The sequence below is a fragment of the Drosophila grimshawi genome, unplaced genomic scaffold, assembly GCF_018153295.1.
Source record: "Drosophila grimshawi isolate 15287-2541.00 unplaced genomic scaffold, ASM1815329v1 contig_1377, whole genome shotgun sequence".
Lineage (NCBI taxonomy): Eukaryota > Metazoa > Arthropoda > Insecta > Diptera > Drosophilidae > Drosophila > Drosophila grimshawi.
The window spans coordinates 22,862,603-22,886,012 of record NW_025062900.1 but is presented as its reverse complement, the minus strand read 5'-3'; the positions used below and the strand labels follow the sequence as shown (position 1 = coordinate 22,886,012).

Below are 23,410 nucleotides of genomic sequence, written 5' to 3'. Positions count from 1 at the left end.
ATAAGCAATACTCATATTCATTACTATACATAACTGTTCAACTATACAATCTATGTCTAAAATCTGCGCATTTCAAGTATATAATATTCAATTCAGACTATATACTATATACATATATTCGTATTACTAAGTATAAATTACAAAAGCAATATTTGCATACAATTTGAATTAAATCAATTATTACAAATACAACTGTAAAAACAATGCGTATTTGTTCGTTTATCTTGCGCAATTTGCTTTATTCTCCAAATTGGTAATATCTTCTTCTGTAAACGATTGAATAAAATTATTATTAGTAAACAACAAAAAACAAACAAACTGGCGGTCAAAATTCAATTTCAATTTGTAGCAATACAATTAGTATTTTCGGTATTTTTGAGCTGTGTCATCACTGGTGAGTAGGGCTACCAGCTTTTGATACAACAAATGTTAACCGATTCAACATTTAAATGTTAACATTTGTTCGATTGCAACTATCGTTGTACATGATACAAAAAAATTAATTGCATGCATTACCATCTCAGCATTTCATTTCATAACTAAAAACAAATGCAAAACACAAAGTTATTTTTGTTGAAAAGTGTTTATTTTATGAATTCCGAAAAAATGTAACATCGATGCGATTGTCAACACTTAACTTAACTAACTTAACAGCTGTTCAACAGTGCTCGTATATCGATTCATCGATAATTTGTTAACTTGTGACATGAAAGAACACAGTGTCTGCTGGTGTTAAAATTGGTGGGACGTGTTTCGCTCGAACCCAAAACAAGAAAAAAGTTATCTGGTTTTTTTTCGTGCGAGTTGCAGCAACGTTCTGCTAGCGCTTAATTATTAAAAATAATTTTAAAGTGTTGACTCCAATATTTGTAAAGTGAACAAAGCAAACACATTTAGCCAAAGAAAAAACAAACAGCAGCTGCAGCAACAAAGCCAAGACATATATTTTTTACAAAAAAATACATAAAGAAAAGACAAGAGGATTCCTTGCTGTGTTGATAAGAACGAACTGACAGAGAGCAGAGAAGTGGTAAGTGCTGGTAAGTGTTACACAGCGAGCCCTAAAAATAAATTGTGTGTGTGTATGTACACATTAGTCAAGTGTATGCGAGTGTGCGTGCGTGAGAGTCCCGTTATCTATCCCTTTGTTGGCCTCTGCTCTTTTTGGTCCGCAACTGTCAACATTGTCAATTGGTCCAATTGAGCGAGCTTTTGACCCGAGCACATCTCTTGCTCGTCTTCTATTTTATTATGATTCTATATTCAATAGAACAATTAACACTTCCGCCATTGCAGCTGTGTGTGTGTGTGTGTTTTTGTCTATTGCACTTTAGCTTTTGACATTGCTGCTTGCTGCGCTTTAAAAGCTGCCGCTGCTGCAACTCAGTGATGCTTGTGGCGGTGCGAGCAGTGCGGCAATAGAATGCTGCTTGTCGTCGTCCATTCAATGTCAGTTTTTCATTGAACTTGATATTGAAAATTTGAGTGGTTTTTGTCCGACCGAAGGCTAAAGCCTCTATGCCCAAGGCTCAGTATGCCAGCATCTCTTCCTCTTCACTCTCTCTATCTTTCTCTCTCTCTTCCATCAATTAATTAACTTGAACATGAATTTAGGAAACTTTTGCACACTTGACGCATTCATGTGCTGTGTGTTCCCCTCTCTTCCAATTAATTGCAGCTTGGGAATTATATTATATTTTGCTGGCAATAAACGCCGCTAATGAAAAGAAAATATTAAAGCAGAGAAAACAACAAATTGCACATTTGTTTAGGCTGAAAATTCGTATATTGCGATATATCTCTCAGATTTATTTTGCTTCTTTGTGCTGCTCTTACAGCTCCGTTAGAGCAGAGTCGACCTTCCATGGCCACAATGATCAGCATAACGAGATCTGCTCGCAATTTCGCTTTGTTTTTTATGTAGTTTTAATTGCTTATATATATTTACTTTTATATAGCTTGATTGAGAACTGGAACAATTCAGTTCATTAATATTTATGGCATTAATTTCATTCATTTTTCTTAGAGTATGTTTTCACAATCATATTCAATCACATTTCGAATGCACCTGCTATGCTAGCTCTGACAACTCTGCTCTCATTGTTTTTGTTATTAGGCTCAGTGTATACAAATAATACGTAATAAAAAATTATGATTCTACACATTCCTAGAAAACACCTCATTCCCAAGATAATTAAATAAATCCTTCTGATTAAAAATTAAACGTAATATTAAAATGATATTAGAAAATTTCAATTTTCCATATTCCTAAAAAAGTCATCTCAGTATTTAAACTAGTCCTTCGGTATACGAATTAAATAGATCAAAACAATTATAATAGAAATGGCGATATTACATTTTACTCGAAAACACTTCGCTGTTAAAGCTTATCAAGTATTTTAAAGAAATTCTTTTTTCTTACAATCTAAATATAGAAACTTAGATATATGAATATAATTGTAATAGAAAATGACAATTTTACATATTCCCAGAAAACAACTCACTTCATAAGCTTGGCGAGTAATCCAAAGAAATACTTAGAACATTTTGTGTGCGCTTATTTATAATCAATTGTGTTGTTGTTGCCATTGTAAAGCCTGCAAATAATTTCTGGCAGAGCAGAGCAGAAAGAGGGAGAGGGAGGGAGGGAGAGAGATAGAATGAAGTGCGATAAAATAGACCGGCAGAGAAATGCGCCAATTTTATTTACTGCTGGCTGACATTTCGACGCCCACACGCAACTTGAAAGCGCCCAGAAGGCAAAGTTCGCTCCAAGTGTGTGTGTTGTGTGTGAGTGTGCGTGTTGTGTGTTATTCATGAATGAATGGAAATGGAAGCGAACGCATTCCAAGCAGCGAATGCGGAAGTGTGAACAAGTTAGAATGAGATGGCAACAGTTGTTGGTGTCGCTGCTCCTGCTGCTGCTGCTTGCATCGCCTTAAGCTTGTGCCGAGTAACTGTTTCTCTTGTCGCTGTTGATGCTCGGGGAGGGGGCACATCATGAATAACCCAATATGGAATCGACACAATGGGGGTTGACTTATACGCTTTGTGCATTTAAATTGTCGCTGATCAGTTGGAGTTTTGGGTCTCTTCATCATCATTATCATCATCATCATTGCGTACATAGACAATTTGACTCTACTTTCATCGGCAACTTAAATGAATTTCTCGATTTACACACAGTCGTAAATTGATTATGTATGCACATGATTGCCACACAGTCCACCCCAAAGCAAAGCAGCAAGCCAGCATTTACCTCCACCTGTGTGTATCCTGTGCGAGGACTCTATAAATAGAAACTGACAGCGCCGATTAGATGAAGTTTAGTGCTTCAGTGTGCGCTGAGGATTTATGAATATTACATGAGTATGCGAGTGAATCGAGCTGATAAACAATTCCCATCATATGTCAGACGGGTGACTTCAAGGACCTGCTTGCCTGCACTTTGTTTTTTTTTATTTTTTATTATTATTTAGCTAGTTCTTAGACATTTTGTGTTCCATTGACGTCAGCGTTGTGGTTTCCAAGTGGCAATAGTTGTTTAACCAGTGAGCTAATGGAGAAACTAACCAAGGAAGAGGAAAGTAAATAAATCTGTGTAAATCGGGCATCATGTTACCATATGACTATCTGACACTGACATTCTGTCATTAATTGGATATGAAAAGTGTTCTTCAGAGACTGAATTCCTAATTCTTGCAAGTATTAATTATTGAAGCATACAACTATGTCGTTCAGGTTTGACTTAACTTTCGTTATTAAATCAAATGTAAATTTATTCGATGGTTAAATGTGTGAAACGCAAAATAATTAATTAGACTAACCAAAAGCAATTTAAATTTTCAGCAAAGGTTGCACAAGTTACGGGCTGCTTAGTGGATAGGAGTCGTCTCTCGGCTGCATGCAGATAGTGTTGCCTCTTTACGGCTCTCCAGACAACACTCACGACCACCGACCCCATCGAGCTTGGTTGCTTATCCTTAATTACTCCAACTCACATCTGACACGGGCCATAATCGAACAGCTAACTAACCTAACCGAGCAGAGCGATGAGAGACGAGAGACAAGAGACCCTTGACCACCATCATTCTCATCGACATCATCTCACATGACACACGCGTCAGCATGTCGCCTAGTAGTTGTTGTTGTTGTTTCTGTTGGGGACGGTCTTGTTGAAAGCAATTTCATAAATGGCTTCCGTTTGCACAGGACACGCGCAACGCCGCTGCCATTGAGTGGGCCTCTCTCGATGGCAAAGCTCTGCATCCTTATCTCGCCTGCAGAGAGAGAGAGAGAGAGAGATTGCCCTGCCCGACTAGCAGATACCCTGTAGACAATTGCTACAGTCTGATACATAATTTACGCCTATTCAATGGGCATACTTTCAAAGTGGTATATTGTGGTATGTTTGTTGCCCGTTTTCGGGCGCCGTGGCAGCTTCTACGTGCCGCAACTGAAATGCGTATAATATAAACAAAAAAGAAATTACTGCGTGGGGCAGAGTCTATTTGACTATGCCGTCACACACCACGCGAGAGTGATAAATAAACAGAGACGACACAGCTCAAGGTCAAACTTGAGCAAAGAGAAAAATAACATTTTTGTGCCCACTCCTGAGGCAAACTAGAGTTGATCCCAGTGCGTATAAGCAAAAACTATCAAATATTGTTTTCTATACTTAATCCAGCTGATTTAATGTCAGCGAACTTGCCAAATTGTGTGTATCAGCGAAACCAGGAAGATATGCATTGTGATTAATGCAAATGCATCAGCATATTTAAAGCCGTTCTTAATTCAATTAGCTTATATTAATCAGCGAGAGTTTATAAATAAAAGAACAAAGAAAAAAAGAGCAGCCAATGAGCAGTGAGAACAATGGCAAAAAGCACAACAGATGCGCTGAAGGAGAGTGATTGATTGAAGGGTTGGGGTAGGGGGGGATAAAGAGCGAGAGAACAGCATATGACAATGGCTCGCAGCAGCAGCAGCAACAACGGCGACAACAACAACAACTGATTGTCATGACAGGCGCAAAGTGCATCGCAAAAAAAAGGGAAACAATTTACTGCCAAAGGCAAACAAAGAAACTGTTGAGCTAGCATACAAATTCCCTCGCTCGCTGACTCTCGCTCGCTCTCTCGCTCGCTCTAATTTATCTTACTAATGCGCTGTGTGTCTCGCTCGCACCTAGCAAATTGCTACTGCGCTTTTAATAACTTTTCCTTAGCTGAAGCGCCGCCAGTGTTGACTAATAACGCGTACACTAATTTGAATTGCAATTAAAAATCGCTACGAAATCTGCAGTGAAAATCAATATTCTGCCAAATGCTTGCAAGCAATGAACAACAAGGAAGTTACAACCGACATACTTTTTTTGCGTTTTTTGTGTTTTCTGATTTCGTGCTGCTTTTATTATGACGCTGTTTCGTGTGTTTGCGCTTGGGATTTGCATGCAACGCAAACAACAACAACAACAATATGTGTTTGAGATTTGCATGCCAGTCCAACAAAAACGACAACAACAAACGCTGGCTGCCAAGTTGTTTATTCCAGTGAAAACATGCACATACATGCATATTTACATATTTTGTGTGCATACAATTATATAAAAAAAATAATGTTATTTACTGTTTGTTGTTTTTGTGTTTAACTCGAATATTTTCCCACGCTCAATTACACCAAATCATCATTGATTGTAGTGTTGTGTGACGCGTCAAACTAATATAACTAAAAAAAAAATAAAAAAAAAGCAGCAAAGAAAGTATCAGAAACGCAGAAACAGTTATCATTGAACGATGTATATCGACTCATTAGCAGCTGCACATTTAGAGTAAGGAGCACCCTGTAATTGAATTCAATGCCATTACAAATTGAACAGTTCAATTAAAAGATAATTTAACTATAGAGTTGCTTTCAACGGCCACACTGTGTTATTAGCCGCCTACAACTTGGAACTGGGATTTAATGGTTTCCATTTGCCCGACCTCCACGTGATCTAAAATTATCAATAATATGCCAAGGCTATTATATATAGATATATATTCCCCTATGTAGACTCCCCTCTGGGATAGGTCAGTGCTTCTACTACAAGGGTGGCCTTATCGATTTTTACACTGCTTGATAAGATTAGATAGGCTCCCCTCCACAGAGCTAATAATTTCCAATGCTTAACTCAATTTGTCGAACTTCAATATCAAAGCTGTCAAATGGCTGTGTTAAATTACATTTATTTGATAGAAATGCAAATATACCGTATATACATATATGTTTCTCAACTCATCAACTCATGTCATCACAGCTGGATGCCGAAAATGGAAATGTCTGGCTAGCATTGGGTAAACAATGCGTCTGCTCCCCGTTGCGCCTCCATTTTTAGGAGCTTGCCTCGCTCGAACTTGTGTCCCTGCTTGGCCTTGTCTGGAATGGAGTCTCGTCTGGGCTGAAAGCAAAAGTGTAAAACTTGCAGCAATCTATAAATAGTCGTCATCGCTGGGCAGGAAATATCCAATCAACAATAGATCGATAAATAGCCTAATGCGACCTTAACTGAACTCCGTCTTTAATGAGATTTCTGCTATATTAATAGTCGACTTTCAGCTTACATATGTCGACCGTCTGATGTGCTATTGGCATTTATCCCGTTCAGCAGTACATCAATCAATCATAATTTGTTGTTCTCGGACACAGACGAGATACGGCAACAGTTCAGCGGTTAATTGAATTGGCAGCACAATTTGACCATTTGAAAGAACATGAAAAGAAATTGAAGCAAATTCATGCGAAAAGGTACACAAAAATATTAATAACCGATTAAATAAAACAGAACGTTATCTTTTCATTGTAAGCTTTTCATTCATTATGCAAAAACAGAAAATCAGATGCTCATTGAATAAATACAATTTTTACAAAAGACAACGATTTTTTTTTTTAATAGTTATTAAATATTAAATATAGTAGAAAACTTTCCAATTTGTTGTCCGTTAAATAGCAGAAAATATACATGTGAGGGACCACTGTACGCATGATCGTTTAATAAGAAGATGTTCTTCGGTCCGCAATAAAAAGTGAAAGAAGAATAAATTAGTATGACAATAAAATCAAGTCAAAATGCGAGAATTTAATATTAAATCATTCTTTCCAAATTCTCTGAAACGCTGAATTAATTAATTATTTACCCACTGCAGTTTCAGGGCTTACTTTGGGGCACTAAAGCTGGTCGCCTTGTTAACCTCACCATCTAATGCATTTGATAATAAGAAAAATAAGCATAAATATACCCAGCCATAATACAAAATGTTGCCCCATGGGTATTGGATTGGCCTGGCTCCAAGCCTGCTCTGATCCCTGTGATGCTACCTGATGTCCGGTCTCCAAAGCAACGGCTCAGCTAATTATACGCAAGTGGAACAGTTTTGGCCCATGGTCAACACCTAAGCTGGCATCCACGTGCATCAAATCCGTGCCCAGTCTCCCCACACACACACACACAGCATTTACTTTGCCCCTGAGCTGGCTGCAAAACTTTTACACATAAAAGTTGAGAAATATATCCCCCCAACCGCTTGAAATCCCGCTCCCAGCCACGCCCCGCCCGCCCTTCCAGCCTGACGGCCTGGTAACTCTTGGCTACGTCGCAATAAGCTTTTTTTTATATCGTCGTCGCCGTTTTGCTGATTTTTTTTGTTATTCTTTATGAGCTTTTTGTTTCTGCTTGCCTCGTTTATAGTTGGCTGAGTATTTAACATATATATGTTAAATATATATATATATATTATTTGTTTAATCTTGAAAATGTTGTCAAGGATGTTGTTGGAGCTTTGCTGTATTTAAAGAGAGAGCGAGAGACAGCCAGAGAAGGGTCTCTTGAGTTCCTTTGTTCGCTATCGCAGACAGATTATCTTTAAAGACCCATAAATAAAAACTATTTTAAGATTTTCCCTTTAGTCATAAAACACATAACAAAACAAACAACCCCTCATCTATATAAAAAGATGCTCGCTAATGGATAACAGCCTGGCCGAATGCTTGCAAGGATTGCAGGGTATCCACACAGAGTCAAGCCAGTATGTGACATATTTGTGTGTTTTTTTTCTTTATCATTACTGATTCCAAGGTCGCTTGCGAAAATCTGTACAACATGAAATGAGGCGTAGGTCAGGGACATTTCTATGTGCCATCAAAAAAAAAGGGAGGGGAATGTTTTCAGCTGGCAATCTTATCATTTTGTAGCGAATAAAAGCAAACTTGTTAATATATAATAATCATGTCTCTGCTTGCAGCACAATTGACGCCTGCGCCACAACAACAATTTTATAAAATAAAGACTGAAAAATTACGCTCACACACACACACTGACACACACAGGGACACACACACTCGCTCAGTAGTGAAAGTTGTAACTAGAAATAAAATCCACCGCTAGAGAAAACAAAGAGAAGAAACATTGCAAACATGTCATCGCGTTCCAAAGAAAGAGTCGTTTCCGTTCTTCGCCAAATTTTCCAAAAGTCCAGGAACAACAACAACAACAATAATAACAATAACAACAACAATAACAACAACGATAAGAGCAGCGATGAGGCCGATGGCGCCGAGCACAGCAGCAGCAGCAACAACAACAACAACAACAATAATAATCTGAATAACAATCCGGTTATTGATGTCGCAGCCGCCACTGGATCTGCTCCAGGCGCGACAGCAGCAGCGGCAGCCGCAGCAACTACAGCATCTGGAGCTGCAGCAAATGAAGCTGCAGCTGGAGTTGGAAATGGAAATGGAGCCGGGCCAGCAACTCAGTTAAGCCTACGGAATGCTCTCTTGCGGCAGCGCGCAGAGCATCCAGTCTGCGAGTCTCCGGGCAAGCGACTCCGCCAGGATCACAAGTAAGTGCAATGGCAATCACAAAACATGTGGCAATCACAAGCTAAACTCATGAACCTTTGCCGTTTTTCAGAGTGGCACCAGCTACTGGACGCTCGCTGTTGATGCCACCCGATACCACCATACGCTCACGTCGCCTGATGAAGGAGTTCCGCGAAATGGAACGCTTGCAGACCAAGAACGATGCCGTTTTTACGGTAATGCCAAAATATAAGTGTTATATATATCTTATGGCGAATTCGTCTTCCTTATTATATATATTATTATTATTATACTAAAATTAATGCAGTCATAGCAAGTGAATTACTTGATTCTATAATTGTATTGGTCTTTAGCACCAAGTATATATTAGAAGATGCCATATAGAATGCATGCAGAAAGCCTAAATTCAATTCCTTAAGTTTTGGATTTTTTGTTTAATTCCTTGCAATTCAGCATAAATTAATATAGGCTTGGAAATATATTTAAGATCATCTCCTGTGTTTAAACTGTCGTTCGTAGCTTTGCAATAGTTAACTCCACACGTAATTTACGAAAGTGGTTCCCTTTATTTTTTTTTAAATAAAAAAATAGGGTATATTTAAACGTAAAGTTATGTTTTGTATTAAAATCTGTAAAGAGAACTGCTTTAGATTTCGCTTAATATTAAAGTGTTTCACAATCTTAAAATTCAATACGCAAAGTGAGATTTGGGCACATTTCTGCTATAAATAGTTAAACATTTTCACGAACTTTAAATTTAAATAATTAAATAATTTAAATAACAATAATATGCAGCTGCAAAAAAAATCGTCTGCTACAATCTAGAAATAATCTGCACAAAACTAATTTGAAGCTTATTTGTCCCTCGTTACAGGTGGAGCTGGTCCATGACAGTCTATTTGAGTGGCATGTGCGATTGCATGTCATCGATCCGGACTCGCCGTTGGCCCACGACATGGTTGAGATGAATGTGCCGGCGATTCTGTTGCATTTGAGCTTTCCCGACAACTTTCCCTTTGCGCCACCCTTTATGCGTGTCGTAGAGCCGCGCATCGAGAAGGGTTACGTGATGGAGGGTGGCGCCATTTGCATGGAGCTGCTCACACCGAGGGGCTGGGCCAGTGCCTACACCGTCGAGGCGGTGATCATGCAGTTCGCGGCCAGCGTTGTTAAGGGACAGGGTCGCATTGCGCGCAAACCGAAAAGTACAAAGGAGTTTAGTCGGTGCGTTCATCGAAATCAGTCTTTATTTTTAATCATTTCTTTATCCAATTTGTTGTTGTCGTTGCAGCCGCCAGGCAGAGGAGTCGTTCCGCTCGTTGGTCAAAACGCACGAGAAGTATGGCTGGGTTACACCCTCCCTGGCCGATGGCTAAGGATGCAGTCGCTCGCTGAGAAGCCCTCCGCATGCCATAGCAGCCGATGCGTTTGCCAATTTAGTCAACTCAAAACGGAAAAGATAATGCAACTCGATTTCCATTTACATACACATAACACCGCTCATTATGATACTACAAATTAGTTGTAGGATGCTTCTACAGTATACTGATTTAATTTCTCCTCTAATTTACTCAAGTAAATTTCTAAACGATTTCAATTGTCGCAAATGAATACCATCCAAGAGACAGAAGATGATTAAACCAAGAAGAGTAACTGGCGTCAACTAACAAAACAAAGAAATTAGCATAAAATGTAATTTAGCTGTAGAACACCCATGAATGTTTCGCAATAAGAAAAAACATTATATTTAGTATAAAAAAAGTATTATAAATTCAGTAAGTGAGATACAAAAAAAATTAAGTTCCGCGTTACTTACACATATTACTTATGATTTACGACATAAATTAGTTTATGCAACCGATTGGAATGAAAGTATCTCGGAATGTGTTATTATGATTAGTTGTGATTTTTGTTAAGTTAACTACCAAATTAAAATTTAGCTTATACACACATACATCTTGGTATGACCACTTTCTTAAGTTTCGCATATAGTAAATATATATATATATATATTAAATGAACTTTTCTCACTGCCTTTTTCAATTTGTGCGCGTGTTAACGTTAAGTGCTTATGTGAAAAGTGTGATATTTTAAAGTGCGCGCTCTCACAGTGTTGCACAACGTCAAAGCTTACGGCATTAGTGGTCGAGCACTGGCGTGCGACTCTTCAGACAGAACCGATCAACGCAACACCACGCATTTGTACTTAAGCAATTGGCAACAAAATTGGTTGTGCACACATGAAGAGAGAATATTTCGCAACATATTTGTAATTTAAATGTCGTGAATAATTGTTGTATTTACTCGAGCAACAAATGGTTATTCATTGCTGACGCTGATTTTGCTTGAATGTCTGAACGTATCTGTCCACCATGCCGATGACGTTACTCAACACTGAGAAAAAACTAAAATTGACCGAAGAAAATTGTAATCACAGGACATAACTTTGTAAGTAAATTCAAGCATTTTGCTAAGTTGTTAAGCCAGCAAATGTTAACCAAAAGCAGCAACAAACTGTTGCCCAACTAAATTGTGCAACATTTGCATGCCTTAACTGCGAATAGACGGTGTACAAAGCAAGCAAAAATCTTGCCACTCGCAGTTGCTTGGGCGAAAAAATATTGACGCCGACGCTGACGTCGCCAACGACGACGACGACGACGCCGACGTTGACAGCAACGCTGAGAGCTGCATTGGCGGCCGTATAAGAATTTACGGATAAAACCTAACTTGGAACAACTAGATAAAACAAATGCCCCAAATGCATTTTGAGCTGCCCAAGTGAACCGAACAAGCCATAAACTGAACCAGCGCCAGATGAGTGCGAGCGAGCGAGCAAGAATCAAAATGTGTTGTGTGTTGTATAGCGACAGTGTGTGTGTGTGCATGTGCGTGTGTGTGTGTTTGTTGACAGGCAATTTTATAGCAACTGAAACCCACAAAACATTAAAAATACCCACATCTTAGCGTATAGCAAAAAAAAAGAAAAAGAAAAAAAACAAAACCTAGTAAAGCACACACATAGTTTTTATTTTTAGACGACGACGACTCGTTTCAATGGATACGAACGCCAGCAGCAGCAGTAGCAGCAGCAGCAGCAGCAACAGCAGCAGCAGCAGTGGCAGCAACAGCAACGATGATCTGCCAAACATTAAGCAGAGGCCAGCTGAGGGCGAAGAAGCGTCTGTCCCAATGGATACGCTGGAGCCGCCACCGAGCAGCAGCTCGAAGACGTTGAAGCGCTGCCTCAGCGTGCCTATAATACGCACGCTGTCGGGCAAACCGACACCGACGCCAACGCCGATGACGACACGGGCCGCCGCCGCAGCAGCCGCTGCTGCCAGGGAGCAGACACCAAAGAAGCTGCAACAGCAGCAGCAGCGTCCCGAGTTCAGTCTCAGCACAGCGGCTGGCATCGATTGCTTTGGCAAGAATATCCACATTCGATCGCAGCCCAGCTCCCGTGAGGTGTCGCCGGCTCCGATGTTCAATCTGTTTACGCCACGTGCGCGTCGCTATTCTGCCAGCTACAGTCCGGCTCTAGGCGGTGGTGGTGGTGGGGCTGGTGGTGTTGGTGCGGGTGGTGCAACAATTGGCCAGTCGGCACTGTGTTTAACACCACGCGTCTCACAGCTGCGGCAAGAGGAGTGCGCGGATCTGAACAGTCGCGAGGTGAATCATGAGCGGGAGGTGCATCGCGAGATACAGATCTCTCAGAGCTGGGAGGATCTGACACTAGTCGCCGAGAATTGGTCGTGCAAATCGGATGAGTTCTCCAATCCGCTGCAAGTCGTCCTGCCACCGACGGGCGGCAGCAGCAACAGCACCAGCTGCTCCAGTCCCAGTCCCACCAACAATCGAGCGGGAATCCGTCTGCCGTATTCACCATCGCCGACACGTCGTACATTCTCCACACGGCGCTCGATGTCGCCCATACCGATGCGACCCTCATCTTTGGGTCCCGTCAAGCGCAAATTTGAGTTGGATGACAATAATCCAGGCGTCAGCAACTGGAGCGTCTACTCGCCACCGCCAAAGAAGATCTTCACCGACAGGTAAGTAATCGAATCTCGACTTTGAACGCTTTCGTTGTTGTTTATTCAAATTGATCAGAAGTGAGAAATAATTGTTAGTATAAATTTTCCATCAATGATAATTGAAGCAATCAAAACATTCGAGGCCAAAGTAATTATAATTCTCGTTAGTAACTCAACTTTGTCAAATTGCAGTCGCGGCTCGTCGCCCGTGTGCCAATCGCCGTCATCCGTGTGTCCTAGTCCCGATTCGGGCACTTACGATGGACGCAACACGCCCAAGCTCTTCATATCGAAGCTGTGCACCAACAACAATGCCGGCGGCGGCAGTGGGAATAACAACAACAGCAGCAGCAGCGGCTGCCCCTCGCCAGTATCCGCCTCGCCGAGCAGCATTCTGCCCGTAAATGGCCTGGATGGCATGTGCCTGGCAGGCAGCAACAGCAGTCAGAGCCAGAGCATCGATGAGGGCATCTCGATAGCGGAGAGCGAGCCAAACACTTGTCGCAGTCGCACCTCGTCCATATTGTCGACGGCATCGTGTAGCAGTGTGCTTGGCGGTGGTCCCCAATTGCTTGTCAACGACATGGTTGACGATGCCACACTGATGGATGATGCCAAGAGCGAGACGTCGTCAATTGGCGGCTGTTCGACAGTCAGCATTGAATCCTCCTCCTGCGACAGTGGCGCCAAGGCGGCAACATTTCTAAATCGGCTTGCCGTCGACGATGGCGGCTCGCCAATTGGCCAGAAGAGTTTCTACATCAATAAGCAGGGCTTCTCCGGGGCCAAGAAGTTCATTGTGAACCATGAGAAACTGGGCACATCGCTGGAGCCGAGCAAGGTCAACAAAATGGATGTCCAGCAAAAGCTTTAAGCGATCGCAATCGCAAATGTACCATAGATCGAACTGCAGCTGCTGCTTGTACCCTGTAATTTGTATATGCTGCTGCTGCTGCCGCCCCTAGTTATTAGCAAAAAGAAAGAAATAGAAACAAATACGTAGCTCTATATATATATATATATTTGGCACCAATCAAGCGTTATTCTTACCCAGCACCCACCCAATATCCCGAGCTTTACTTAGTTCGACTTAGCCGTAAGCATTGTACATAATTAAGTTCGTAAAACACCACATCTTTTCTACATTTGCATATCATCAGAATAACTTTTGCCTTCCTTCTCCATAACAATAGTATCTTTGTATCTTATGTAGCTCATTAATTAACTAGCAACATGTGTTTTTAATATGTTTATTGCGCAAATCGATCGATTCTTTATGTATATGTCTCAACCTCACAACTTTCACTTTACCAATGTCCTTTCGATAGATAATATATGAGATATGATATGATATATACTTATGAAATGGAAATCACCTTTAATGTATATTTACGTATTAAGCTCTATTTACGCTACACTTAGTTGTTAGTTCGCTTAGATGATAGTATCAATCCAATTTTTGCCAAATATGTTTCTTATATATATGTATATTCACGTATGTATTATGTATATATGTGCGATCGATTTATAACAGACAGATTGACTGCAGTCTTTGTCTTGTATGCGAATTTAAATACTTAGCTTCAAAATGTTATTTTTTGGATGAACAAGAAAACAATAATAAACAAGTTTTTTTCAATAGATTAAAAACGAGATGAGTGCATTTTTTTTTTTAATTTACATTACAAATAGTGCATTGAATTGAAGAAAATAAAATGGAATTTATAATAGTATTTTTAATTCATATATTTAAAAATACTTATAGTTTTATATATATTCTCTTTCTTTCTATTTTAAAGGTTTCGGTATAAAAATACTTATGCAAATTGATTTTCTTTATTTTTTAAATCTTGTTTATTGCAAATCTTAGTTTAAATTTTTTATATTTCTTATAGTTGATTTACTGCAGCGAAAAGTATTTTATTACAATTTCTATCTATTAAAATCCATAAAAATTTTACCACAGTTTTCAAGGGTTATTTATGTACAAAAGTCCTTTTTCTTTTTAGCCTTTCCTTCATTTTTTTTTCTCATCGATAATGAAAGATTTTTCATATCGCATATGATATGCCGCAACTCGTTGGTTTATTTTAGTATATAAATAAATTTGTTCGTCAAAACAACTTTATTGATTTATAAGTTTAAAAATCGCAAGCACTTGATAATAAATGAGCAATAAATTTCAAAGTATAAATATATATCTTACGGCTAATGTTTATTTTTAGTTTAAAGGCTTTTAATACCACTACAGTTCCAAGGCAAATAAGTACATATACATATATACATATACATATACATATATATATATATATATATTTATATATATCTATATGTATGTGTGTGTGTGTGGTAAGTGTGGCTCAGAAAAAGTTCGAACACCTGGTTGGGAGCGCCGAGCGCATTGCCCCATACACACTGCCAGTGGCTGTGGCAGTGTCGGTCAGGCACATCAAGCGACTATTTATGCCGATGCAGAAACACGCGAGGTGCCCAGGCTGTGGGGCGAGTGGGCGTGCGTCGATCTATAAAAAAAAAACAAGTTTCGCAGGCACGCTTAGCGACGCTTCGTACTGGGCTGTCACGATCGCATCGCTCACTCGACTAACAAAATTGGGAGGAGGAGGAGCAGCAGCAGTTGGAGGAGTGTGATCTGCTCAGAACAAAAAAAAAACACCCACGCTAAATGCATACAAATGAGAGTTTGGCATGCCAGCGGCACAGGGCAACATCGTCGAAGGGCGCCCACTTGTGGGTCGTTGCTCAACACTGTCGTAAGGCTGACGCAGCCAATTTTCAAAGCTCTTGTTGTCGACGTCGGCGCTGACGCCAATAAAGCAAAATACAAAACAAATGGCAAATAATTAAAGTCTGCTGCTGCCCTTGTTGTTGTTGCTGCTGTTGCGCAAAAAAGGAAAAAAAGAAAAAAAAAAACAAGAAATGGTTGCGCACGGAGCTCACGCTGCTCGACAGCCACTTCTGGCTTGCTGTTGCTGTTGTTGTTGGGAGCACGAATCGCTTCGCTTCAGTCGTGCTTTAATGGAGCTTGCCTTCGTCTGCGTCTGCGTCTTCGCCTTCGTCGCGCCGCAGCACTGCTCGCTGTTCGTTGTTCGCTGCTCGAAGTAATCTTGAAAACCGTGAGTTGAGTTTTGCGCGACGCTCGCTGGTTTCATTTGGCGCGCTCTCTCTCTCTCTCTCTCTTTCTCACTCACTTCTGCTCGATCTCGATCGGTACTGCTGCTGTTGTTGTTGTTATTGTTGTTGTTGTATGTATGTATGTACGTGTGCGTATGTGTGTTTGCTTGGGGGCCTTGCTTTCGGTTCGCCCTGCGCATTTTCTTTGTTTTTCGTTTTGGTTAGCGCTGCTGAAGAAAAATCAAGTTAACAGCCAACGCACGCAACGGTACAGGGTCTGGGAGAGAGAGAGAGAGAGGAGCAACAGCAGCAGCTTGCCGGGTCGCCAACGCTCTTTCTTTTATTATATTTTATTTTTGTTTTTGTTTTTTCATTATGCGCGTGCATTAAAAATAAAAAGCCTGCGGCGCAGTCGACGTCGCCGTCGTCTTGCCTGTTGCGCCCGTCTGTGTTGTTAATGCTGCTGCTGCTGTTTGTTGTTGCTGTTGTTGTTGCTTCGCTTCGCTGATTCAGACTGCGCAGCGAGCAGCGGCAGCGGACCGACTGAAACTCGACTTTTGGCGTTTGTCGAGGTTGCTGAGCCCGGGCAAGTGAGCTGCGAATCCAGTTTCTTCTTCACTCGGCCTCGGCGAACATCGCGAAACGGCCACGGGAAAAAAGACAAGAAAAAAAAAAAGTTGCGCTCCACTCACAAATTGCGTTTTCCTCTCCCCCACCACAAGTTGTGTACTGTTTGTTGTTAATGTACTGCGCTAAGGTATGCGATTGTTGTTGTTGTTGTTGCAAGGACATAAGCTGCAATTAGCATAGCATATGTACTGGCGCAGCTGCTCTCTCTCAGATTCTCTTAGCTCTCTCTTTGATTTGAACTCTCTTCGGGTCTCCTTTTTGTTGTCTCTTCCATCGATTAGGGCATGGAGCTTGCGCCTGCTGTGTGCGCCGACTGCTGCAGCGACTGTGTCAGCGCTGCCAACGCTTGCTGTTGCACGGCCACTGCTTGCTGTGACGTCAGCTGTCAGCTCCTGCGCCCGCCCGATCCCAACACCTACGAATACAGCGAGCCGGAGGAGAACTTTGTGTCCATCGATGATGCCAAAATTAAGAGTCTGCTGCTCAAAATTGGACAGCAGCAGCAACAGGAGCGACAACGCCAGCAACAACAACAACAGCAACAACAGCAGCAGCAGCAGCAGATTATCGAGCTGTTGGACGATGATGAGGCGAATGGGGAACAACAGTCGCCGGTTATGGTGATTAGTGCAGCGCGTAGCTTGAAACGCGTCTCGCCCGATATCCAACTCATTGCCACGAAAGTGCAGCAGCCTCAGCGAATTGTGGCCAGGATTGAGCTGAGCGACAGCGAGTGTGAGGAGGCAGCAGCAGCAGAGAGCGGCGATGATATCGCTGATGATGAAGATTTGCCCGCTGAGACTGCAGTTAGCTTCGAGCTGGTCGAACCCAGCCAGGTTATTGTGCTGCAGTCGGATGACGATGAGGAGCTGCACCAGCCACAGCAGCAGCCGAATCAATCGAAATCAACCGCAAAGAGACGACCCACCCGACCATATAGGAAGCGAAACAGTCGTCATTTCTACCAGTGCCAGGCATGCGGCAAGAAGGTGCAGTCCAACTACAATCTGCGTCGTCACATGATGATACACACAGGTGAGATGCAGTTGTGTCCCAATTGTGCATCGGGCATATCTTCAATCGAATGATGACTTTCTTGCTTATTGCTGTTCCAACTTTACAAAAACTTTGTAGCTGAAATGCTTATGAAGATTCGTCGAGTTTTGGAGAAGTTCTGGAAGTAAAAATAAGTAGATACAATTTGTAAATGAAATGCTGCACTTAAATGACAATCATAGTTTGCTACAGTTGAAACCTTTCCTGTTTATAACGCTATATAATCCCCAATCTTAGCCTATAGTTTTCTTAGTAGTATTCAATTTTGATAAGACTTTTCCAGCGGTTTATTTTGCCCAATCGGAGACTGTAAGGCCAACACTACCAACTAATTGTTAGAATAGAAATATTCGCCTTGCAATCAGCTTAAATCATTTTTTATTTTTTTATTTATTCATCCAACAGGTGAGCGACCCTTTCCATGTGATTTGTGCGATCGTCGCTTTCGCGAGTTTAGCGATCTTAAGAAGCATCGTCGTCGTCACATGAACGATCCGCGTTATATATGCATGATCTGTCGATTGCATGCGCCCATGGAGCAGGACTCCACACGCTGTTCGGAATGCGAGGGCAAGAATCTGTTGTTCAATCCGCCAGGCTGTGAAGTGCAATCGGAGGAAGAGCCGGATCAGGAATCGGAACCCGAACTGAAACCGAAGGAATTTCGAAGTGAGGAACGGGCAACTGCGCCGCCAGCTGCAACTTCGATTGAATCACAGCTACCCATGTTGACGGTGACGCTTGTGCCCGCTGCTCCGCTGCCCGCTCCAGCGGCAGCAACTGCCACTGTTTCTGTATCCACATCCGCTTCCCAACCACGGCCGCCGCTGCCACGCAGCTGCAGTAGCGCCAACTCGTCCTCGTCGCTGAGCACCGATGTGGCGCCCAGTCGTCTGGCCCGATCACGTAGTCGTCGCACGTATCCCTGCCCCCTGTGCCAGCGTGTCTTTGGCACGCGCCACAATCTCAAACGCCACTACATGATCCACACCGGCGAGAAGCCGTTCAGTTGCAACAAGTGTCGCAAGCCCTTTCGCGAGTGCTCCACCTTGAAGAAGCATATGGTGACGCATGTGCGCGAACGCTGGTACAAGTGCCTCCGATGTCCGGCCAAATATCAGGACTATCTGCACTACACGGAGCATCGGGCGACACATGGCCTGGACACGCAATTGGAGGCGGACCCGGCAAGTCATCAGAGACATCGTTCATCCGACAGCGAGGATGGCGATAGCTCTGTGGAGGATTGGCTCGAGTGCTGCGAGTGCCAGGTGCGATTCACCCAACTGGATGCTTACACGGAGCATTTGAAACAGCACGACTTGGAGCTGTACGGCGTAAGTGTCGATGATCTGAATGAGGAGGAACAGGATGTAGATGTTGCCTAATGGCCAACTAGCTTAGATTCATGCAAAGCATTCCAATTGTTAAACGTCTTGCATTCCAATGCGGGTCATTAGATGCTGGAGCATCTAATTGTCTGCTTAAAACATAAATCTCCAATAACTGATATTGAGAAATCTCAAAATTTCAATATAAATTAATTATGATTATTATTATATATATATTGTATTCATTCATTCAGCATTCCATTCCAGCAGAATTGGACGGGAAATGAAAGAAAATGTTTAAGTTTACCAGCTATATTATTATTCGTTTAATTCAAATAAAAAACTGTTGGCATTTGCTTATTAAGGATATATCATAAATATTATCATATATTTTATAAACGCATTAGGAGCAAAACAGATATTAGAAAATTCGTTCAAATATACAAGAATTATATATTATAAAGACAACATTTAGGGTAGTAAATCTAAAATCTCTTATAAAACCCGTCAAATTTAAAAAATTTTAAAGTTTATATAATTGCAGTTAAATCATGGTAAAAAAATAGTCTTTAGAAAATAGGGAAAGTATTCAATTTCATTAATAGATTGCACAGTTGACTACCCCAAAAGATTGTTATTTTTTTTCAATTGCTCTAAAGTGTTTTTAAGTACAAATTGAACTAAACATAAAAACGTAAAAAGAAAGCAAGCTTAAGAAAAATGACTGAGAAGTGCGCTTTGAGCACTCGATAGGCGAGGATCCATGATAAGAAGTCAGCTGACAGTTTACTAGATGTCCAATAGAACGGGTTTTGTTTCCTTGGCACACTTGAACACCGAACGCATCATTTTCAGGAAGCCTGTATCCTTGGGCTTTTCCAGACCTCGTTGCACGCGATTTTTCATGACCGAAATGAATTCCTTGTTGCTCAGCTGATTGTCGTCTATGGATTATGATAGGAATTCAGCTACTTTAAGTACTTAATTTAAGTTGGCGTTGCTTACTGTTCTCGTCGAATATGGTGAAGACGACATCGACAACGTGATCGGACAGGTTGACCATGGCCACCGTTTTGGCCACATGCTGCAGTGTCTGCTGATCAATTGAGGCGCCCGCAATATGATAGAAAGTCAGCGCCGTGTCCACGTCATTGATGTTGTTCAGAAAGTGGAAGAAGTCGAGGTAATCCTGCTCGGATATGCCAGTGCCATGGTCGCGAAAGCGTCGCTTGACTCGCTTCAGTTTCTTTTGCTTCTTCTTGGGCGGATAGCCGGCATAGGCGAGCAACAGCTCGGCAAAGTCCGCCTCGGTTATTTTGCCCTCCTCGTTGGGCTCCTTGCGCTCGAACTCGAGAGAAAGTATTTCACGCTGCAGTTGCTCCTGAAAGTCTAAGAACTTTTCGATCGTCAGCTTCTCATCCATGTTTGGCCCAAAGAAATACGTTATCAAGGCCGAGTTAACGCCCTGCCATGGGGAAATGCAGAAGTCACTTTTAATTCAGCTCCATACCCATAATAATATCAAAACAAAATTGACAACGTGTGTGTAACAAATAGAAAAATTGTAGGCGTGTGACGGTTTCCCAACTGGGTGCAGAATGGGTGCAATTATTGAATTGAATATTTAGTAACGTGAGTGTAGTGTGGGTGAGGGGTGTGGTAGCAAAACGAAAAGAGTTAAAAAGCATTTGTTGTTGGTTATTACAAAAGTACCTTCAGGGACTGTTAAGTCAAATAAAGGAAGTGAAGTATTTATATACACAGTTAGACACGCATTTAACGGACACGCGTATTCAATAGGATTAAAGCCAAAAGACAGAGAATATACAATACAAAAGATCGTTTAGTACGGCACTCTATATACTCGCTCGCTCGTTCGATCGCTGAACAGAGCCGAAAGAGTCACAATCTATATTCCTAACAGCGATTACCTTGAAGGTGTTGCCTGTGTTTGCGTGATCTCGATGCCTGGTGCCCATGCTGGTCTGTTGCCTCACTAGAGTCGCCACCATTTCAAACTCCTCGCAATCCACATCGCCATCCCCATTCAAATCGAACATGCGAAATGCAATCTCAAAGTGTCGCCGTGAGACTGTAAGAAACGAGAATCGGGAATTTTGTATGTCAATCATGGAGCACAGAGGTCAATATACTTACTGGAAAGCACGGTGAGCAGAAAAATGTAATCGGAGAACGTTATTAAACCATAGGAGCCCAGCTTATAAAATATGCTGTTCTTCTCCAATTGCAAATTTAACTGATCCCCAACGGACTGTAAGAAGGAGTGTAGTTAGTGCACAAGTCCTGAAATTGACATCAATTGAAGTCGTTTTACCTTGGGATCGTAGCGACGATATTGATCCAGCCCCAAACCTGTGAAGACCAAACTTTGTTAATCACATTCGAGCAAAATATATATTTGCAGATTAGTTAGTTTTTTTTTAGGGATCGATGTGGAATTGATATCGGAGGGTTAAAGCCACATACCATCTGGTTGTTTCATGCCTGGCGTCATGCTAGTCAAAAAATCGGTTGGTGTCATGTAGACCTCATGGCGATCGTCGGCCACCGGCACTTGGATGGTGGCAAAGTAGCGAAATACTTTATCTGGCGTCGAGAATTGCCTTATGCGATTCTCATACTCAATGATCTAAGCAATAAGCGTTCAGGGAAATTACAATTACATATTTCTTTTGTTAAGCTTCAAGCGATTAAAAACGCAGGCAGTGCAAGACAAGGTGGAAGGTGATAAGATATTGGGTAAACTAAGCGCTGACGCCAACATAAAACTGGTACGCAATTATGATCAGAGTCGTGTTAGTATTTACAGTCTAAGATAAGCCAATTACTCAAGAATTACCATCTGGCTGCTTAATGCCCGGATAGATTGAGCGCAAAAAGTCCTCGGGTGTCATGCATACAATTGTCTGTGTGGCATCCTGCAGACGCACCGTGGCAAAGTAGCGAAAGATTTTATCTGGCGTCGAGAATTGCCGGATACGATTCTCATACTCGATAATCTTTGATGTGGATGTGATTTGTGTTGTGTGTTGTTTTTGATGTTGTGTGTAAATAGCAACATAAAATGTGATGGGCAAACATAAAAAGAAACGAAAGTCATAAGAGAACTTAAGTAAACAAGTAAATATTTATATATATAAATAGTATATAGTATAAACAGTATTGCATAGTCACACTAGTTGGCGCATCAGTTGCACGGATTTATTTCGCATACCTTGCGCTCGCGAAAACCAACTTTTTCCTTGATCTTTTTGCCATCGTGCAGATTGATGGACGCACCATCATCTTCGTCGTCATCGGTATCGGTGTCGTCGCTACTCTCGCCATTTACGCCGGCCGCATTGGATGGACGCTGACCCGCATCGGCATCCACTTTGGGCACCAGCAAGCGTTTCACTCTAAAAATAGATAAATTCTTTTTATATATCTAACGATTTTTATTGGTTATGCCAGTTGGCTACTTACTTGCCCCAGTCCAGCACCGAGATCAAACAAACTGAGCACCAGAAGATGGAAATATTTCGTCACCCGAGGAGTCTTCTCCTCGCCATGGCCAAATTTCTTGTGTCCACGCGTCTGTTGCAATTGCGTTTGGCATGCAGCACCAGCTGTTGTTGTTGTTGTTGCTATTATTGCTTTGCAGCCTGTGTTGCTGACCAACGATGTAATTGGGCGACAGTTCTGCAGCGGTGTCAAGGTCGGACGCCTTGCTAGCGCCGCCAGAGCCTGTCGCGTTACCAGAAAACGCAGTACAGACATTTTTTCAATGTTTTTATGTGAGTTTATTGCGATTTGCACCTTTATTTTATGCGCATATTCGCATTCGTTCTAGAACTAGTTACTTGTGCCTGAGCTAAGCTGGTTCCATTTTTCCAATAAAGTGTTGGCACTTAACAACACTGCAACTTCAAACAGCTGTTACTACAATCATGTGCGTCAGTTAGCGTCAGTGCTGTTATTTTAGCACTTTTACGTATAATTGAGACTTTATTCAATAAAAAAAAGTGCTCAAAAATTAAGTAAAGTTCTGTTGATTAGTTTCAGGCAAAAAGTCGAATTTCTGTAAAGCTGCTATGCAATTCAGCCATAGATGTATTGTGCTATTAGTTTGCACGTAAACCGATTTGGTGCTGGGAAATTTTATAAAGCAGGAATTTCGAACTATTTTTAGATTTATTTGTGTTAAATTTCCATTTGCTTAGGAACACAATCCAAAGCCAAAACAGTTTATCTAGTTTCAGATTTTCAGTTATTTCAGAAAAAATGTTCATCAATGAGTGTAATTGATTCCTTATAAATAAAATATATACTAAATAAATAAACTGTTGTGACGTATAT

The 23,410-nt window shown here is 41.4% G+C and overlaps 4 protein-coding genes across 6 annotated transcripts; 3 read left to right on the top strand and 1 right to left on the bottom strand.

Annotated features, from left to right (window-relative positions):
* The first annotated feature begins 718 nt into the window (after positions 1–718).
* Positions 719–10,886, top strand: LOC6567067 (ubiquitin-conjugating enzyme E2Q-like protein CG4502). Of its 2 annotated transcripts, none has more exons than XM_032739647.1 (5): positions 719–1,040; positions 8,283–8,885; positions 8,957–9,080; positions 9,740–10,089; positions 10,157–10,886. In XM_032739647.1, the coding sequence occupies exons 2-5, from the start codon at positions 8,455–8,457 to the stop codon at positions 10,239–10,241; spliced, it is 990 nt and encodes a 329-aa protein (XP_032595538.1). In that variant the 5' UTR covers positions 719–1,040; positions 8,283–8,454; the 3' UTR covers positions 10,242–10,886. The 2 variants fall into 2 exon arrangements, with proteins under 2 accessions (XP_032595538.1, XP_032595539.1); XM_032739648.2 differs by having other exon boundaries at positions 798–1,030.
* Positions 10,887–11,216: 330 nt separating this feature from the next.
* LOC6567066 (flocculation protein FLO11) lies at positions 11,217–14,557 on the top strand. Its single transcript, XM_032739522.1, has 3 exons — positions 11,217–11,313; positions 11,904–12,920; positions 13,095–14,557. Exons 2-3 carry the CDS (start codon positions 11,923–11,925, stop codon positions 13,774–13,776), a joined length of 1,680 nt encoding a protein of 559 aa, XP_032595413.1. The 5' UTR covers positions 11,217–11,313; positions 11,904–11,922; the 3' UTR covers positions 13,777–14,557.
* A 1,301-nt stretch (positions 14,558–15,858) lies between these two features.
* On the top strand, positions 15,859–19,258 carry LOC6567065 (zinc finger protein 771). 2 transcript variants are annotated; one of them, XM_043214510.1, is made up of 3 exons: positions 15,859–16,036; positions 16,946–17,699; positions 18,126–19,258. In XM_043214510.1, exons 2-3 carry the CDS (start codon positions 16,949–16,951, stop codon positions 19,106–19,108), a joined length of 1,734 nt encoding a protein of 577 aa, XP_043070445.1. In that variant the 5' UTR covers positions 15,859–16,036; positions 16,946–16,948; the 3' UTR covers positions 19,109–19,258. The 2 variants fall into 2 exon arrangements, with proteins under 2 accessions (XP_043070445.1, XP_001993278.2); XM_001993242.2 differs by lacking the exon at positions 15,859–16,036 and adding an exon at positions 16,512–16,791.
* A 153-nt stretch (positions 19,259–19,411) lies between these two features.
* On the bottom strand, positions 19,412–22,872 carry LOC6567064 (calcium uptake protein 1 homolog, mitochondrial). Its single transcript, XM_032739296.1, is given in 9 exon segments — positions 19,412–19,995; positions 20,057–20,516; positions 20,983–21,143; positions 21,209–21,323; positions 21,387–21,424; positions 21,539–21,701; positions 22,287–22,470; positions 22,538–22,561; positions 22,563–22,872. Coding segments are annotated over 9 exon segments (1,569 nt in total). The 5' UTR covers positions 22,832–22,872; the 3' UTR covers positions 19,412–19,840.
* Positions 22,873–23,410: the final 538 nt, after the last annotated feature.